Here is a 20153-nt window from a genome sequence, read left to right as displayed (position 1 = left end):
AGTGCCTTGATGAGTTAAATTAAATGAATGTTAGAATAAAACGAATGTATTTGCTTTTTTTATTGTTTTTGTTTCATCATCATACAGTTACACAATGTAAAATGATAAATTATATTTATATATTTTTTAAAGGAACAAAAACTTTTTACTGCAAGGGCGTATTAAATTGATCAAATATGGGAGTAAAGACTTATTACAAAAAAAGTTATTTTTCAAATAAATGCTGCTATTCTGAACTTTATATTCATCAAAGATTCCTGAAAAAATGTATCAGGTTTTCCAAAAATATTAAGCACCACAACTGTATTCCTCATTGACAATAATAAGAAATGTTTCCTGAACAGCAAATCAATATATCAGAATGATTTCTGAAGGGTCATTTGACACTGAAGACTGGAGCAGTGGCTGCTGGAAATTCAGCTTTTCATGTATTCAGTATTACAATAAATTAATGATTTAAAATAAATTAAAATAGAAAAGTATGAATGTTTAATTGTTTTATTTGATTTTGCATCAAATATAGTCTATTTGTGTACAGATTGTTAAAGATAATTTTTGACTGTACCAAAGCATGAAATACCATAATGTTGTCCCGACCGGGATACAGGAAGACACGGAGAGAGATCCAAGTGCGGGTATGTCATTTATTGGGGTAATCCAGAGAGTAAACAGTCCATGCAGGGGTCATAACCAAAGATCAATCCAGACATAAACAGACAAGGACACAAGGCAAAAACAAGACTTGAACGGACGTGAAATATCAAACAAGGACTCCGTGCCACATACTAAGACAGACCAGAAGTAAATACACAGGGAGAGACAAACGCTAATGGGGAAATGACTGAGTGCAATGATTAATGACCAGTGACAGCTGAGTGCAATGATTAGACAGAGAACATGGGGAATGTGGTTCATTAAGTGACAGACACCGTGGGGAAGGACGACATCTAGTGGATACCCAGGGAACACAAACCAGACACTGTGACAATACCCCCTCACTACGGAGCGGCTACCAGACATGACTAACAAAACAAGACCAGGAGGGAGGTGGACAGGTGGAGGTTCAGGGGGAGGGAGGGCCAGGTAAAAAAAGAATGGGGAAACCAGAGACAAGAGGAACATGTAAAGCGGGGAACAGAGAACAGAAGTGTAACACAAAACAGGGAGACCAGGAGGGAGGTGGATCGGCGGAGGATCAGGGGGAGGGACGGAGGGCCAGGCTCACAGAGGGGAACAGGGACAGGAAGTGAACACAAAAAAAAACAAAAAACAAAAAACAACCACAACAACAACAACAACACAGGAGATCAGGGTCCCCCAGGGCGGAGCAGAAGACCACCACGTCCGTGTGGTCGAGACCGGAGCCCCCCAGGGCGGAGCCGAAGACCACCACAGTGGGATCGGAGTGGCAGGAAAGCAAGTCTGGTTGGGCAAGTCTGAAACAAAGAACATGAACAAGTTAAGGGTAGCCTCCGTGGCCACGACGGAAATAGTCGGGCGCTCAGAGAGTTCGACTGAGACGTGATGAGGCTCTGGAAGTTCCGCAGAGGCGAGGAAAGACCCTGGTAGATCAGCCGAGACGTGACGAGGCTCTGGAAGTTCCTCAGAGGCGTGGAGAGACTCTGGTAATCCAGCCAAGACGAGGAGAGGCTCCAGTCGTTCAGCAGAGACATGGAGAGGCCCTGGTAATCCCATGGTGTTTAGACTGGATTCCAGAAGATCAATGCTGACTTGACTCTGCTCCTGAAGATCATTGGTGGCCTGACTCTGCTCATTAAGGTCATTTGGGACTTGCATTTGTTCATGAAGATCAATGGTGACTTGAATTCTCCCATGAAGAACCCCGGTGACTTGACTCTGTCCTTGAAGATCACCAGTGACTTGACTCTGTCCTTGAAGATCACCAGTGACTTGACTCTGTCCTTGAAGATCACCAGTGACTTGACTCTGTCCTTGAAGATCACCAGTGACTTGACTCTGTCCTTGAAGATCACCAGTGACTTGACTCTGTCCTTGAAGATCACCAGTGACTTGACTCTGTCCTTGAAGATCACCAGTGACTTGACTTGACTTCGGAGGTCTAACTGTGGTAGTGCTTAACTCATGAGTATCAACGGTGACTTGACCTGACTCTGGAGTGTCAACGGTGACTTGACCTGACTCTGGCGTGTGAAACGGTGACTCGACCTGACTCTGGCGTGTCAACGGTGACCTGACCTGACTCCGGCGTGTCAACGGTGACTTGACCTGACTCTGGCGTGTCAACGGTGACTCGACCTGACTCTGGCGTGTCAACGGTGACCTGACCTGACTCCGGCGTGTCAACGGTGATCTGACCTGACTCCGGTGTGTCAACGGTGACCTGACCTGACTCTGGAGGGTCAACGGTGACCTGACCTGACTCTGGAGGGTCAACGGTGACCTGACCTGACTCTGGCGTGTCAACGGTGACTTGACCTGACTCTGGAGGGTCAACGGTGACTTGACCTGACTCTGGAGGGTCAACGGGAACCTGACTCGACTCTGGAGGGTCAACGGGAACCTGACTCGACTCTGGAGGGTCAACGGGAACCTGACTCGACTCTGGAGGGTCAACCGGGAACCTGACTCAACTCTGGAGGGTCAACCGGGAACCTGACTCAACTCTGGAGGGTCAATGGGAACCTGACTCAACTCTGGAGGGTCAATGGGAACCTGACTCAACTCTGGAGGGTCAATGGGAACCTGACTCAACTCTGGAGGGTCAATGGGAACCTGACTCAACTCTGGAGGGTTCCCGGGAACCTGACTCAACTCTGGAAGGTCAGCTGTGGCTGTCATCCTGTGCAGAGGCGCTGGGCAAGCAGCCATCTTGGGCCATGACTCTGGACGGGCGGCCATCTTGGGCCGTGGCTCTGGACCGGTGGCCATCTTGTGCTGTTGCGCTGGGCTATCGGCCATCCTATGCTGCGGTGCTGGGCTGGCGTCCATCTTGCGTCGTGACGCTGAGCTGGCGGCCATCTTGTGCTGTGGTGCTGAGCTGGCGACCACCTTGTGCTGTGGCGCTGGGCTGGCGGCCATCTTGGGCCATGACTATGGACGGGCGGCCATCTTGGGCCGTGGCTCTGGACCGGGGGCCATCTTGGGCATTGGCGCTGGGTTAGCGGCCATCTTGTGCTGTGATGCTGGGCTGGCGACCACCTTGTGCTGTGGCGCTGGGCTGGCGGCCATCTTGGGCTGTGGCGCTGGCTCAGCAGCCATGACGTGAACACTCCTGGGAATCTCTAGGATCTTGTTCAGCATGGAGAAGTAATCCAAAAATGTCTCAGTGGCCATCTTGGGCAGTGGCGCTGGGCTGGCGGCCGTCTTGCCTCGTGGCGTAGGGCTGGCGACCACCTTGTGCTGTGGTGCTGGGCTGGCGTCCATCTTGCCTCGTGGCGCTGGCTCTGCGGCCATCATGGGCAGTGGCGCCGGGCTGGCGGCCGTCTTGCCTCGTGGCGTGGGGCTGGCGACCACCTTGTGCTGTGGCGCTGGGTTGGCGTCCATCTTGCCTCGTGGCGCTGGCCTTGCGGCCATCATGGGCAGTGGCGCTACCATGGCGGACGTGCGCTTCTTCTCCCCTCTCCGTCCGCCATGGTGAGACGGTGGCTCTGATCCGTCCCACACGAGCCCCGGGTCGAAGGGGGGCCATGGTTGAGAGCGATGTTGAGCCTCCTCTCGACCACTTCCTCCTCGGCGACCTCCCCTGGTCCCCGGGAAAACCACCAGGCGGGTTCCCTCAAAACTATTCCTATCCCGCTCGGTGGCTGGGGAGGAAACATGAACAGACATACCGCTGGGTCTCAGAGATGACGGAGTCCTTCTGTCACGGCCGGGATACAGGAAGACACGGAGAGAGATCCAAGTGCGGGTATGTCATTTATTGGGGGTAATCCAGAGAGTAAACAGTCCATGCAGGGGTCATAACCAAAGATCAATCCAGACATAAACAGACAAGGACACAAGGCAAAAACAAGACTTGAACGGACGTGAAATATTAAACAAGGACTCCGTACCACATACTAAGAAAGACCGGGTATAAATACACAGGGAGAGACAAACGCTAATGGGTAATTGAATGAGTGCAATGATTAATGACCAGTGACAGCTGAGTGCAATGATTAGACAGAGAACATTGGGAATGTGGTTCATGAAGTGACAGACACCGTGGGGAAGGAGGACATCTAGTGGATACCCAGGGAACACAAACCAGACACTGTGACAAATGTTTATTCTACTTTGAAATTTGCTGTCAATTTGATTTAGTCTTTGTGATTCTGCCCACTGCCAATTTAATCAAATGTATTTAAAAAACCTGTGTGTTGCTTGCAGAACTTTCATTTGGAACATCCCTTTGAGTAGCATTCTCTTCTCACTGTGCCTTTCAAGTGGTGTTTGAAATCCACTCCTGTTCACAAGTGGTCACAGGAGATCCGTTAGAGATGATGTCACTGCTTAGTGTAAGCGGTAATGTGTCTCAACTGACCACTTGTGATTCAGTGGCCCTAAACGGATCTAAATACCAGATGTAAAGGAACACTTACTACTCTTTTCATTCTTAAAGAAGCTATAATAATTCTAACTTCCTCTACACGGCTTTTCCTTGTTTTTGTCCTCCAAATTTTTATATATTTAAATTTTTCTCTATTCTATCTCTTCTTTTCCCCTTTCTTTTTTGTTCCCTTTTCCCTCCATGAACTGTTTGCCTTTTTTATTTCTCTCTTTTTCTGTCACAGACTCTGATATCTTTGTGTTTCTTTCAGCCATACAGAGAGAAGAAAGAGCATAAAGAGGAGCGAGGTGAGGCAGATGCCTGCACTGCCTCGGGGAGGTAGAGATGAGATGGCACGAGAGGAGCAAGTGTCTAGTCGGAAAGTGAGTCACTCGAACATGCTTACTAGAGTACTAGCCCTCGATCACATGACAGGAAGTGATCACAAACACTTTTGAGCATGACCTGATCTTGATTGTCCTAAGGCGTGTGAATCTGTGGGATGGTCTTTCCTATACAACATCACTGACATGCTTTAGTGATCTCTGAGTGTGTAGTAATAGGCACTCTGCTTCTCATATCATTATGAGAACATGACATCATCACTAGGTTCTCATAATTTCGAAGATTCGAGCTGATGAATAGAGCTTAATATTGATTGATGACTTTTTCAATGGTTTGACATTTTGAGAGTATATTTCCTGGTCATTTTCTATGTGGATAATTAAGGAAACTCTTTAGAAAAAATAATGGATAAATGACTTATCAAGGGATTAGCATACAGCTCTTCCTAATCAATACATTAGGACCAATAGGCAAACATCACTTTTCATAATTAATGCTTTAGAGTTTATAAATATTTTGAAAAATTATGCACTGCTATATTTCTGTTTTGCTATATTGATCAGATATTTAAAGTACATTTACATAGGTAACATAATATAAATTTATATTGATATTTTTTATGGAATGAAGTATATATCCATTATATGATAAATATAATCAAACATTACAACATAACTAACATTGGTAGCTAGATAGCAAATAAACTTGAATGACATTTTCACTTTTTTTTTTTTTTGCTGTTTTAATCAAAAACTGTCTTCATTTTGGTGCATTTCACAGAAAACAAGACTTAATATATTATGTAATTTTGCAAGTCTGGTAAATGTATATTTATTTAAGAATATTTCGATATTTTTACTTGAAAACAACACAAAAGTACTGAAGAACATATTTTTGTTACCAAAGACAACTTTGCATTGTTACTGCAACTTTTCAGCAATTTAAACAATTTAAAACAATTGTTAAAAAATGAAGTTGAAATGGTGATATATTGAAAGGTTTAAATATCATCAGCGAAAATATATTTTGGAATATTTTGAGTGACATTTTTACTTTCTGAGCTTTACTGGTATCTGTCATGGAACAGAACCAGTGCCACCAGATGAAACTTTTGAAATCAATTAACAGGCATATTTTCCTTTTGCAGAAACAACTGGAAGACTACCTAAACAAGCTGCTGAGGATGGCAATGTACCGAAACTACTATGCAACCGTAAGCACACTCTAGATTTTGGATGTTTAGGCCCTGATAGAGCTCACATTGAGTTATCTTTAATGAAGCTGCAGCCTGAGGATCGATATTGCAGCTGAAGACTGTGTGTCTTGAGTGTGTTAATGTGCAGCTCTCTCTCTCATCTCAGTGCTATCCAAGCAGCTTTAATCAAGGACATCTGTAATTCTCTCTCTTTCTCCTTCACATTCCTTTTTTCCTTCTCTCTCTTCAGCTTTAATACCCTGCAGGGGTCAATATAGCAGAGGATTTAGTGTAACTTCTTTTAATTGAAGCTGTGTTTCTGTCTTGCTGGTTTTAAGCAGAATTGTTTCTCTTTTATAGATGGAGTTTATTGATGTGAGCCAGTTGTCCTTCATTCAGGACTTGGGCCCCAAAGGCTTGTAAGAATACACTCTATTTGCTTTACTTATCTATCAATCTATCGATCGTATCTTCAAACAAGCAACACATTTTTCGTGCATAAATTCTCATTATTTCAATAATGTGTCCGGATGTTTTCATAATTCTGAAATATTTGTGCAGTTTTGTTTAAAATCTAAATTATAGCAGTTTTCTTTGGACTAGTTATATATATATATCATTAAACTGTGATGCAATTTTTTTTCAGTTCAGTGTAATGGCAGTATGACAAATATTTCCAGAATGTGTAAATACCTTAAAGGTCATTGGAATTTTGGAGGGGATGTGTTTGTCTTGAAACTGTCATGATGGAAAAAAATGTCATGATCCTAAAATATACTTAATTTTCAGCAACATATTGTATAATCTATGATCTCATTTCTTATCAGACATATAACACAGAAATGATTTTAATGGGTTTCATGAGATTCACCCTTTTGCTCATACAAACCTGTATCTTTCAGAGAAGGCATTGTTTATAAAAGGTCAGGAGGTCAACGTATCCCAGGCATGAACTGCTGTGGCCACAATGAAGTCTGCTACCGCTGGTCCAAGAGGTAATTTGCCATAAAACACAAAATGTATTGCCGAAATTCTCTAGTAAACCATAAGATCTGATTAAATGCATTCATGCAGTGAGGCTGTGCTCTTCATTTTGAGCTTTAACATATGTGAGACACTCTTGAAAGCAGTATTATCTGAGAAAATACACAGTTCAGATAGAGCAGGCCCTCGCACACATACCGTACAGTCTCTTTGAGTCTAGTGAGCTGTTTATCTCTGCTCCACTGATACCATGCTACTTTCATTCTCTGATTAAACCGAGACTGTATTACTGCCTTTCACTACTCTCTGTATAATAAAGCACATGTTGACCTCATGGTTGTGATGGAGTCTAATGATGAAGTCTTTTGTGCTCTTTGTTTAGGTGGCTTGTTGTGAAGGACTCTTTTCTGCTGTACATGAAGCCAGACACGGGTGCCATTTCATGTGTTCTGCTGGTGGACAATGAGTTCACTATCAATATGGACTCCAAATACACAGAGACCAAGCATGGAGTGAGCATAGAGAACTTGTCTAGGTGTGTTATCCACAAAATGAAAGTTTCTGAAAATGTACTCACCCTCAGGTCATCCTAGAGAAATAACATCACTTGCTCAATGCACACCGATGGATCCTCTGCAGTGAATGGGTGCCATCAGAATGAGACTCCAAACAGCTGATAAAAACATCACAGTTATCCACAAGTAATCCACATGACTCCAGTCCATTAATTAACGTCTTGTGAAGTGAAAAGCTTGTTTGTAAGAAACATATTCATCATAAGGCATTTCAAACCTTATGTCTTCCTAATATATGAGTCCTCTCTCCATTATATTGCTTTCTACAGTGAAACAGTTTTCTTGTCTAAATCAGGGGAGAAAGTGAAAACAGTCCAGAACAGCTTTAAACATGTTGGTGGATTTTTAAGAACAGGGATGGACTTTTTCACTGGAGGAAGACATATTATGGATTATGGACTCTTATTTTGGCCAGAAGGAACAGTCTAAAGTTAAAAAACCTTAATGATGATTGGTTTCTTACAAGCTTTGTGCTTCACAAGACTTTAATGGATGGACTGGAGTAATGTGGATTACTTGTTGGTTATATACAGTAGATGCTTTTATTAGATATTTGAACTCTCTTTCTGATGGCACCCATTCACAGCAGAAGATGCATTGGTGACCAAATGATGTAATGCTAAATTTCTCAAAATCTCTTTTCATTTTGGGTAAACTATACCTTTAATCTCAACCGCAATGTCACTAATGAATGTCTCCCTCAGTTTGTAGACAATTTGTGTTTATTTGTGTTTATGTCTTTTGAAGGAAACTAGTGCTGAAATTCATTAGTTATAGACATGCACGGTGGTGGGGTCAGTCCATTGAAAACTTTGTCCGGAAACATGGCAAGGCCTTTTTAAGGGCCCACCGCTTTGGATCTTTCGCCAGGGAGGAGGAGAACATACCCTCTAAATGGTATATTTAATCTAAGAGGTCTCCTTATTTAATCTTCGATCTAAGTAATCTTCTACTCTGTGATTTCTGACAATTAAAAGAAATGAATGTTCAGGTATGTTAATGGAAAAACCTACATGGAGGATGTTGCAAATGTACTGGAGGAGGCCAAAGAGGAGATCTTCATCACAGACTGGTGGTATGTACTGTTTCCCCTCCAACAAGAAAACATGTTCAGACAGAGAGAGAGTCTCGGCCCAGCTCACACTATTCCACACTGTTCCAGTGTTGCTATCACAGGGCAGATTGCTTATAGCAATGTTTTGATAGCTCCACAGTGTAAAATTTTTATGTGAAATCAACCTATAAATACAATTTATATAGTGGGCATTATAGCTGTGTAAAGAAAAGTAAAAAAATTTAAAGTCTTGTTTAATTAAAGACAAAACATGGCAAGAGAAAAAAAATAATTTTAACCATAATTTTTACTAGTTTTAAGTACTTTGAACTAATTCTTTGTTGAATGTGGACAGTGTAGTGAACCAATGTAGTGGTTCCCTTTTTGTTTAGGGGATGCACAACAAAACCTACTGGTAGTACAACAAAGAGCTAATAATCTGTCAAACATCGACGGAAAGACTTTTGGATTGATTCAGGTCTTCCTTAAATAGAAAATGTAATCTTTAGCCTGATAGCAGAATGTTTGGCAGTGGATCATCGGCTCTGAGTCAGAGGTGTTTACAGCAAGAGCAGTATCTCTCACTTCACAGGTGTAGAGTTTCAGCCCTCCCTATTTCAGAAATATCTCTCCTGTAATAGAATCAATGGTCTGATCCTCTGTGTTTAAGGGAAGTGATTATACGAGAAATCACTGCGTATCTTAATGTGTATATTGGACTTAGTTGTACATGTAGAATATGAAATATCTTCTTTTTTTTATGTAAACCCACGTGAAATCCTTTTTATTTGCGTTTAGTATCAAAATAGAGCCAGATCTGAATTTATGTTTGCAATTAGTTATGGGGAAATATTCCTTTCCTACACTTAATAACCTCTGGGTAAAATGTATAATTATATTATATTATATTATAATGTGTTTTATTAAAATGTGATTAATTATATTAAATATATATATATATATATATTTATATATCATGTCCATTTTAATCTAATTTCGACTGTACTGGTGGTGTGCTTGTGGCATGCTGTATCTGCTGCATGATTGTGTTTGTAATGTGCAGGCTGAGCCCTGAGATCTTTCTGAAGAGGCCTGTAGTGGAAGGCAATCACTGGAGGCTCGACTGCACTTTGAAACGCAAGGCTGTAAGTCCCCTTAAGTGCCTTTGTTCCTGGTGCCATGCTTATCGTTTCAAAGGAATGTTAAGTTGAAAACCCAGACACATATTCAGTTTCAAAGTAAAATTATGTATTTATTTAATTGACTTTTTTATTTAATTGACAACCTTTTTATTTATATATTTGTTTTTAAATTATTTACTATTTATTTATTTATATTTTAGCAACAAGGAGTGCGAATCTTTGTTATGCTGTATAAGGAAGTGGAGTTGGCGCTCGGCATCAACAGTGAATACAGCAAAAGAACACTAATGCGCCTTCACCCAAATATTAAGGTAAGCTGTGATGTGATATTCTTTTGCATATGTGAAGTGACATCAAATGCGATTGTACCTGTTCCTCTCTCTTAACAGGTGATGAGGCACCCTGATCATGTGTCCTCCTCTGTCTACTTATGGGCTCACCACGAGAAGATTGTAGTCATCGACCAATCAGTTGCTTTCGTTGGGGGAATTGACCTTGCGTATGGCCGCTGGGATGACCATGAGCACCGACTGACAGACGTGGGAAGTGTAACACGCTCTGTTGCTCAGGCCATGGAGCAGGTTCGAGACATCATCATGTCCATAAAAACATTCTACATTTGGCTACATTAATTGTACCACACCCATGGGATGATTTTCTGCCAGTTAGAATGAAGTGGAATTATGTCTGTTTTTGGACTCAGGGACTGGATTCATCCAAGCCCAGGAAAAAAGCGTCTACCAGTGGAAACAGCAGCCGGTCGATGGTCGGTGACTCAGTGGACCTGCCCAAACTAAAAGGCATTGGTCGCACTCGCAAAACACATTTCAGTCTGTACCATCACATCCAACGTGGCCTTCACCATGCTGACAGCGTCAGTAGCATCGACAGCACAAACAGTAAGTGACTCTTTCGTGACCAAAGTTAAATTTATTCCACAATACAATCTGTGTTTTTCTCTGCTGATGACTAATTCCTCTGTGACCTTAACTAAAAAAATGATTCTTAAAGGGATAGTTCACTGCTAAAGGAAAAGTGCCATAGCTTACACTACCTCATGTCGACTAATGTTCTGCTTGTACTAGTCACATTTTTTTCCATTTACAGTAGTTGTAATACATAGGAATAGACTGGACTCTCATTTTGCTTATACAGTCGGTGTTAAGATCCACACCACATTTTTTTGGCAGCCACCTTATTTAACCTGTAAATTACATGAATGTTTTTGGAACCAAAGGAAGATGATAGCATAGCAGCATATATTTGCTGGCCTCATAAGAATGCATATGTATATATGTAACATGAATATGAATACAAAATATATACTGTATACTGTATATGTTTACATGTATGTATATATTTACATACAAATATATATTATTGTAATTATATTTTTCACTATTCTTATGTTTTTTTTTTCAGTGGAGCTTACATGGAGGATGCAATTTTTTTTTGCAAATAATGTAATCCAGTTATCACAAAATACTGAAACCCTGTTATAACTATGACTATCTGGAACAGTTAATGGGGCAAAAGGTCAAAAAAATTCTGTTACTTGTCAGTGTCAGTCTCTGTATTTTTCTTCTCTGTTGGATGTGCAGTGATGCTTATCCTTTCAGGCTGATATTAGGTGTAGCTTTAGACACCCTTCCTTGCCCCGAGTGATTGCCCCATCCTTTTCTTTCTTTAGCTCTTTATGTTTGTTTTCCCTGCCATATAAGGCAGACATATAGATCGGTTTGCAGTCTGTCTGAGAGAGGACTAAGTGTATTTAAGACTCGCTTAAAGACTAATAAGGAGATATATGCTTTAATGAAATTACTTTGACCTTAGAGTAGACTTCATTTGTCGCTGATTCTTACACTAAAGTCACATTAATTTACTATTAAGATAACCAATCCTTTGTTTCCAACTAATTCTTCAGTTTTATATTCTGGTATGATGCTGTGGATAAATCTAAAATATTACTAAACATGCAGTAGCTATCAATGTCATGGAAAATGATGGTCCAAATGTATCAGTAATGTGATATTTGTTTGTTTGGTCTGATATCAATAAATGTGTAATAAATAAAATAAATAAATTAATTTATGCATTTAGCAGACGCTTTTACCCAAAGCGACTTAAAGTGCATTCAGGCTAACATTTTTTACCTAACAGTTAAATTAATAGATCTGAAAGTAACTCATTAGTTGTTTTCTTTGAAAGGATCCTTTAAGTTTTATAGCTGTTTTGTATGTGTTGTGTGTTCAGAGAGTACAGAAGTGGGAGAGCTGAGTGGAAACACTCGCTTTTGGCACGGCAAAGACTACTGCAACTTTGTGTACAAAGACTGGGTTCAGCTGGACAAGCCTTTTGATGGTGAGCTACACATTTTACTGCCTGGCCGCCTTTTGCTTTCTTCATTTCAATGATCATTAATCTGGGTAGTCCAAGGCTAACTGTGTTATTAAACGCACTCTTTTCAGTGCATTTCAGATGTTTACAATCCTGCTTTTTAACACTATGCTCGACTATAGATTTTATTGACAGGTACACAACCCCCAGAATGCCCTGGCATGATATCTCCTCAGTGGTGCATGGGAAAGCGGCCAGAGATGTGGCCAGGCACTTTATACAACGTTGGAACTTCACCAAAGTGAGATATTTACCACCACTTTGCCTGGGCCATGACCCGCACACTTTAAATTTATTTATGTTTAGACAAGCTTCTGAATTTTCTTCTGTTTTTTTTTGTTTATTTTACTTTAAGCTGTAACATTTTGAGGAAGCATTATTTGGTTCTGTTATAGTAAACTGACTTTTCTCTCCTTTAGATAATGAAGCCCAAGTACAGGTCGCTCTCCTACCCATTTCTCCTTCCCAAATCTCACAGCACAGCCAATGATCTAAAGTACCAAGTGCCAGACTGTGTCCAGACCAAAGTCCAGGTGAGATCGCATTAATGGTTGTAGCTGTAACTGTTAGAGTGTGATACTAGGAACATCATATTTCTACTGATAAAAAAAATTATACCTTGCATTCACAATAAGTAACTTTGCCATAAATTCCCATAAAAATGGCCATAAATGTAAATGGTCTCTCAGGTTCTGCGGTCAGCTGCAGACTGGTCGGTGGGAATCAAGCACCATGAGGAGTCCATTCATAATGCCTATATTCAGGTCATTGCCAAGAGCAAACACTTCATCTACATTGAGGTACACAATCCCTCACTTTCACTTTGTCTGTCAGCATTCAGTGATATGATATAAATGTGTTCACACTTCAGTAGTTTAGATGCAAAATGTGTAATAAGCTGTAAAACAACGTTGACATTTCATTTGCTTCATATTTTTAACAAATGCCATGCAACAGTAGTTATCAGAGCATATCGGGGGGAGATGGCAAGAATTATTCAGTTGAAATTCTACAAGAAACATGACTTGGATATTCACCAAGTTAAAACAAACTAATAAAATCTATATAATTGGAAATCTACGAGAACTTATACCAGATAATAAGAGAACTTAATCATATTTTACTGTGGCCCAGTAACTTGCCTGATGAGTTGAAATTGATTGTTCCTGTTTGATTGTTTTGTTTCAGAACCAGTTCTTCATCAGCTGTGCCGATAACAAACATGTTTACAACAAGATTGGTGACGCCATTATTGAGCGAATCATCAGAGCTCACAAGTAAGTGTGAGAGTCCTGATGCATTAACACTGATTGTCGATCATTACCATTAATTGGACCAGAGGAGCTTAGTAGGGACGTAATTGTAATTTGCCCCCAACATGTTTAACAGAAAAATGTACAACCAGATTATCATGTTGGGTTGTATAAAATGTAAAAAAATGTATGAAACCCCGTGCATGTATCATATCAACAAACCCATCCTAAAGTACCACCTTCTCCAATACTAATGGAGTCCTTCCAAGTGCAGATCCCTGTGAAGTATGTGATTTGCAGGAGACAGGAGTCTCTCTGCTGCTGTCATACACATAGGCTCAGCTGGAGAGACACACACTGACGACTAATGAGAAGCCAGCTTCTGCCACAGCACTGATGTGAGCCAGACACGGGCTGTGGATGTGCCACTCTTCATTTAGTCATTCTAGGCATCACCCTCAACACTGAAATACTGCACTGTTGTTTGTGCTTTAACAATGCTGACATGTGCTCAAAGAGCTCCCTGGGGAGAAAAGCCATTCGTAATGACGTAATGATCATGGAGGCTGCACGCAGATAAAACAAGAAATGCTGCTAAAGTGAAATGGGTTGGAAAGGATGTTTTACCATTTAATGGCAAAGGACATGAGGGTATTTGGTTTAAGAATAAGCATAAGTATATATTTACATGGATGTATATCGGATTGATGTTTGCTATAATGTTTCACAGGGAGAAGAAGTTGTTCCGTGTGTATGTGGTGACTCCCCTGGTGCCTGGATTCGAGGGAGACATTTCCACAGGAGGAGGAAGTGCACTCCAGGCTGTTATGCATTTTAACTACAGGTAAGAATGAAATAATTGCTATGCACATGTCTTTGAGCAAAAAAAGGGGCAGCTCAGGTCAGATAGTAAAAATCAGACCACCTGAGTCTCAATCAGAGTTTGGCACCTCACAAAAGAGAAATGGGATTGCGATCCCAGATGAATGTTTTTATTATTATTTTGCTGATAGAGAGTATAAAAACAGTTAATTTTAGGCAAGATGATGCATGAGGGAAATTAATACTTTTATTCAGTGATATCAACAGTTACAGTAAAGACTATAGTGTCACAAATATCTGTTTGAAATAAATGCTGTACTTTGTAGCTTTCTATTCATTAAAGAATCCTGAAAAAAATGATATCAGGTTTAACACTGATAATAATAAGCACTGTTGCTTGAGTATCAACTCATCATATTAGAATGATTTCTGAAGGATTATGTGACACTGAAGACTGGAGTAATGATGCAGAAAATTCAGCTTTGCAATCACAGGAATTTATTACATTTTAAAATATATTAAAATTGAAAACAGCTATCTGAAATATAATGCAAATATATTTCATGTTTAAATGTTACAGTATGTATCTTTATTATAACTTGTAATGTAACTTATGACTTTTTCCCCCACTTCAGTTTATCGTTTAAGAGAAAATGAAACAGAATTTGTATTTGTATTTTTCATACTGTTGCATTTCATAGTTAGAAAGGTAATCTTTGGAAAATTATTGTTTTCATCATTATTTCATTGGAGCATAAACTGTAGAACTGAAATGTTATACTATAATTCTTTTGCCTAACATTATTTTCCCATTAGCATAAAAATAGTTTCAGAGACTGTAAATGATACATTACATTGACATTTTACCTTTTCAGTGTCATTTATTGACAAATTATTCCCATTTATTATTTATTAGAGCAGTGAATGTGGTTGGTGTTATTTTCAAGTTGTCTTGAAACCCAAAACGTGTCATGTGCACTGAGCAAACTTGACTGCCTGTTTCTACATGGTCATTCATGAGTTAACAGTAGTAGCTGGTTTCCCAGTGCGCAGTTAGTGCTTCCTCCTTCCCTGATTAAGCTTTAATGAGTCCAGCAACACGCTAAACAGCTTCTTTCAACTCTATCAGAGAGGAAGCGCTAGCAGCCGTGATCTACCAGACAAGCCTGATTTCATCCTGCAGTCAGGCATATACGTACATCCTCATCTTCACAATAACCTTCCGAGCGTACTCTCTGTATATCATTTGGATGAAAGCAGGAATTTGTCTAAGAAAATTGTAAATGCCGCTCATGTGAGGATAATGACCCATGTTAGACAGAGTGCCTTTGTTTTCCAATGCCAGCTTACCAATTCATTCCATTACACATGTAAGAGGCACAGCCAAGTGTTAAATGCTTGTTCCACTCGTCTGGAAAACGAATGGAAATCGGCAGTGCTTTAGTGTCACATTAAACATGGAAAACTGCCGCAAAGCTTACTTATTTATTTATTTATTGAGGGATTTATTTTTGGGGGGGGGGGGGGGGGGTTATTGAGGGAACACTGTGATAACTTTGTGATAACATTTAAAAAAAAAACATGTAGTCATGGCCTGAATGTCTATTTCTGTAGGACCATGAATAGAGGAGAGTACTCCATAATTGCTCAACTTAAGAAAGAAAGTAAGTCTGATTATTCCCATCCCTCTTCTCTCTCTTTCTCTGAGCATGTTGTTTATTGTGGAAGGAACGATAAGCTGACATGATTGTGACATAATTTAATGTGAACCTGACTCTGTGGTGAGTGAATTCTCTTCTGTGGTCTACCACAGCAGTGCAACATATATGACTAATAAGCATCATTTGCAAAATGTAAATACGTTTCAAAATGTGCTAAACATTACATACAGTGGATGGTTGTCTGCTTGCAGCATTAATGAGTTGAGGTGAAATTTATGAAGCTGTCGCACTAAACTCTATCCTCTGAACAGCTTGAGGATTCATAATGGAAAAACAACCAGCCTGTTTTGTGTTGGCCTTCATCTTTCTTTCTTTCTTTCTTTCTTAACCCGTCGGTTCTGATTTTCCATGCACTTCTGCAAGTTCAGCATTTCAGTGATCAAGTCTCTCAACCTTCTCCACACACAAGTTTTCTTAAATCAAAAGTTTGGGCAAGCGTGTGGGATTCTTTTGGTTCTGAACCAGATGTTGCTCCAAATAGAGTCTGCTGTGTTATTCTCCCCACCTAAACATTCTTTTCCACATCGCCTGCTAAGATTAAGAGAAGGCCAACAGCTGCTGCCAGCCACAGTTCGCCTGCAATAACACCGCTATGAAGGTTAATTGTGGTCAGTTTAAAGTTCAAACACTGCTTTAAACGCTTGGCTGGGAATATCGTCCCATACTCTGCTTTCATTGTTCATCGGTGATCCGTATGATACCGGAAGTCAACTATAATTTAAGATAGAAATTATAAATTAAGTCATTTCAACTTCAATTATACAACTTGGTTGAAATTACTTATACAGCCAATTTGATTATACTTAATTTTAAGGCCGCAAGTTTTAAGTTGTAGTACGTGCAAGTAAAAATGTTTTTACAGTGCATGTTATTTGACCGTTTATTGACATCGGAGAACAGTGAACATGCAAATGTGTTGTTAAATTATTGAACTATTTACTTAAATACTCAGAGTTAAATATTGTTAAATGGGTTCGATTAAGAAAAAGGGTTTGCCGATCCCTGACCCAGGTGATATTGTCTTTCTAGGAAGTGCTAAATGGTGAGAGACATCTTTTTTTTCTTCTTTTTTTTTTATTGGCAGTGGTATTTTGTCTGTGTTTCACCCGATTCTCGCTTTACACCCCCACAGTGGATGACCAATGGATGAACTACATCTCTATTTGTGGACTGAGGACTCATGCGGATCTGGAAGGCAGACTTGTGACTGAACTCATCTATGTTCATAGCAAGTTGCTCATTGCTGATGACAACACTGTCATTATTGGTGAGTTAACAATGTTACGATTGGCCAAAACAAATAATTAAGGTGTTACTGAGACATTTTCATGCCTGCGTTCCTCTGTAATTATTGAGCAACTCACTGAGCAAGTGCATCATTTCTTTATGGTTGGAGTTTTACACTCCCCCTTGTGGAAGACTGTGGTACACCATTTGATTTTTGAAGGATAGACAGTGAGACAACACATAATCATTGACCTGGCATATCAATAGATAGTTTCACATTTGTCAACTCATTTTCCTAAAATCGTGTATTTTTTTTGCCCAAAATGTGTGATTTTTAATGAAGAAAATATTAGTCTGTGTAGTTTACACATGACTGCTGTGCCAGATGTGCAGTAGAGGCATTTGTTCTGCAATTTGTTCTACAAGCCTTGTCACCATGCCTCTGTTTTCTTATCATGACTGAAAAGACATCTGAGAAAAATCACATCTGTAAAAAAAAAAAAAGACAAGTTCACAATACTTTGTACAAAGATCAGAAGAAACTCATAAAAAATAAGCAAGTGTCATTTCAGATAAAGCTTTAGGTTTCTGCAGAAGATACAAGATACAGACGGAGGCAGAGGGGAACATTTAGCCGCATACTGAAATTGAGTTTTCTCTGATTCTGTAGGTGGAAGATTCGTGTGCTATTGAATTAAATGCCTCAAGATCCAATCACTTCTAAAACAATGAATAAAACTGAATCATAGATTATTAAAAAAATCTTGTTTTGTTGTCTGTGATTATTATTTGCCTTGAAATTTTTGATTAAGCGATTGTAATTTATGAAACAGCTCAGACTTGTTTTGCTTTAAATGCCACTAGACATTTTTAATATTTTATATATATATATATATATATATGCATGTGAATAAACTTAACTCTTTTTAATTGATTTGTTTATTGTACAGGATCTGCCAACATCAACGACCGCAGCATGTTGGGGAAGAGGGACAGCGAAGTAGCTGTGATTTTTGAAGATTCAGAAACAACGCCATCGGTGATGGATGGTCAAGAGTACCAGGCTGGCAAATTTGCTCTGCAGCTCAGACTGGAGTGCTTCAAGTAAGATCTGGTGGAAAGCCAACCATCCTAGTGTTAGCAAAACACTGAATCACAGCTGAAACTCTTTATTTTTTCATAAACCAGAACCATTCTTGGTGCCTTTGACGATCCAAGCATTGATGTTAGTGACCCCATCAGCAACGGATTCTACAAAGACATCTGGATGAGTATTTCGGGTAGGAACGCCACCATCTATGAGAAGGTGAGTGTGATTCCTTGTGTGTTTCCCCACTCGCTCCTGGGTAAGTGGTGGAATTTATGATGGCTACTTTCCATCTTCCTATTACGTGGAGCATTTGAATGATGATTTAAAGGTGTTGCTTGGTCGTTTGTCAGATAGGTATTGCTCTCAATCACCACTGAAGCTCTCAGACTCGGTTGGCAGCCTCATGACAGGCCAATAATAATGAGGATTAATAGAATGACAGATTCTTATTCTGAGCCACCATTGTAGGCTGGCAATTTCAGTAAAAACCTCACACACATCGGCCACACAACCAAATGTTTCACACATACACAGATACAATTAGGAAGCATTAGTTCCCACCTAAAAGGTGCAATGCTTCTATCATATACCATTAGATAAAATAAAATAATTAAAGAAAAATGTTTTATTATTTAGAAAATTATTTTATTAAATGTAAAAAAAAAACAAAAAAAAAAACAATGTTTTTTTTATTTTAAGTAAAAAAAAAACACATTTGTGCACATATTTGCAGATTTTTTAAAGTCATGGTGATAAATACACCTGCATTTTTCCTGTTTAGCTTTAATTAAACTTTTATTTTAGTTCATAAGAGCCTAAAAAATGAATTTCTCCTCTGTTCTGAGTGGCAGAAAACTGAGGACTGTTGATGCGGTTGCATTTCAGGTTTTCCGCTGTCTGCCCTCAAGTCTGGTGAGGAACAAACAGGAGCTCATGAACTTCCAGTCCAAACCAGGTCTTGATAAAGAGAACCCTGGTAAAGCTCAGGAGCTTCTGAAGAAGATTAGGGGCTTCCTGGTCCAGTTCCCACTGGAGTTCCTCTGTGAGGAGAACCTCATGCCCTCGGTAGGCACCAAAGAAGCCATGGTGCCCACTGAGATCTGGACCTGATGGCACCAAATGAGAAGCACAGAAAAGACAATCCACTTCCAATATGAGGAGAGACACAAAGACTCCACTGTGGTGGACAAAACTTTAGTTGTGAAAGATAGGAAGGAGCAAAGGATATTTAAACAAGCTTCCTATTATTCTGTATCTTTTATCAATGTTAAATGTACATAATCATATTTTATAAGTGATTATCAGCACATATTGTGCTTTTACTATAATACATGAAATGAAAGTCAAAGAAGCCAAGCAGAAGCGCTTTTTAAATAAATAATATAATTCTAATGTACATATAAAGAGGATTTAATTATTATTGCTATAGCTGGTTTATTTGTAGAGGCAGCACTCAAAGTGAAGGGCAAGATGGAGGGTGGAAGGCCTGTCAGATATTATTTGTCACTAAGGCCCATTCTTTAGCACGGCGTCCTCAGTGGAAGTACATCAGTGACTGGCCTAGTACAGTGAGATGTGTTTTCTATCTGGTTAACCTGCTCTCAGACTGAGTCTGCAGAGGCTTTTACTGTCCAGCCTTAATGTGTGTCTAAGTGTCAGTGCTCTGGAGAGACCTGACAGTCTGTCTGTGAATTAAAGTGCTGAGTAACTGAAGGAAATTGATGCCTGTCAACACCAAACAGTGACGTGTGACGTCCAACCTTGTATTTTCCTCTTCACAAATGTGGCACAGGTCGGTTTTCACAATGTCCCTTGGTTTATGAATATCAGCATGTCAA

General features: G+C 39.9%; 1 protein-coding gene across 1 annotated transcript in view; it reads left to right on the top strand.

Annotated features, from left to right (window-relative positions):
- Positions 1 to 19549, top strand: part of LOC132154941 (phospholipase D1-like) — a 29196-nt gene extending 9647 nt beyond the window's left edge. Inside the window, exons 5-26 of the mRNA XM_059563678.1 lie at positions 4782 to 4893; positions 6003 to 6068; positions 6411 to 6469; positions 6953 to 7045; positions 7417 to 7569; positions 8357 to 8506; positions 8601 to 8684; positions 9727 to 9808; positions 10006 to 10116; positions 10195 to 10386; positions 10509 to 10708; positions 12033 to 12166; positions 12325 to 12443; positions 12622 to 12735; positions 12892 to 13002; positions 13391 to 13479; positions 14186 to 14299; positions 15892 to 15941; positions 17131 to 17265; positions 18176 to 18329; positions 18414 to 18531; positions 19201 to 19549. Coding sequence (XP_059419661.1) covers positions 4782 to 4893; positions 6003 to 6068; positions 6411 to 6469; positions 6953 to 7045; positions 7417 to 7569; positions 8357 to 8506; positions 8601 to 8684; positions 9727 to 9808; positions 10006 to 10116; positions 10195 to 10386; positions 10509 to 10708; positions 12033 to 12166; positions 12325 to 12443; positions 12622 to 12735; positions 12892 to 13002; positions 13391 to 13479; positions 14186 to 14299; positions 15892 to 15941; positions 17131 to 17265; positions 18176 to 18329; positions 18414 to 18531; positions 19201 to 19425 — 2665 coding nt within the window. The 3' untranslated portion in view covers positions 19426 to 19549. The remainder of the gene's footprint in view (positions 1 to 4781; positions 4894 to 6002; positions 6069 to 6410; positions 6470 to 6952; positions 7046 to 7416; positions 7570 to 8356; positions 8507 to 8600; positions 8685 to 9726; positions 9809 to 10005; positions 10117 to 10194; positions 10387 to 10508; positions 10709 to 12032; positions 12167 to 12324; positions 12444 to 12621; positions 12736 to 12891; positions 13003 to 13390; positions 13480 to 14185; positions 14300 to 15891; positions 15942 to 17130; positions 17266 to 18175; positions 18330 to 18413; positions 18532 to 19200) is intronic.
- Positions 19550 to 20153: the final 604 nt, after the last annotated feature.

Source organism: Carassius carassius, chromosome 12 (genome assembly GCF_963082965.1).
Source record: "Carassius carassius chromosome 12, fCarCar2.1, whole genome shotgun sequence".
In the NCBI taxonomy this organism is placed as follows: Eukaryota; Metazoa; Chordata; class Actinopteri; order Cypriniformes; family Cyprinidae; genus Carassius; species Carassius carassius.
The sequence above is the reverse complement of the archived record's forward strand: the minus strand, read 5'-3'. Positions and strand labels throughout refer to the sequence as shown.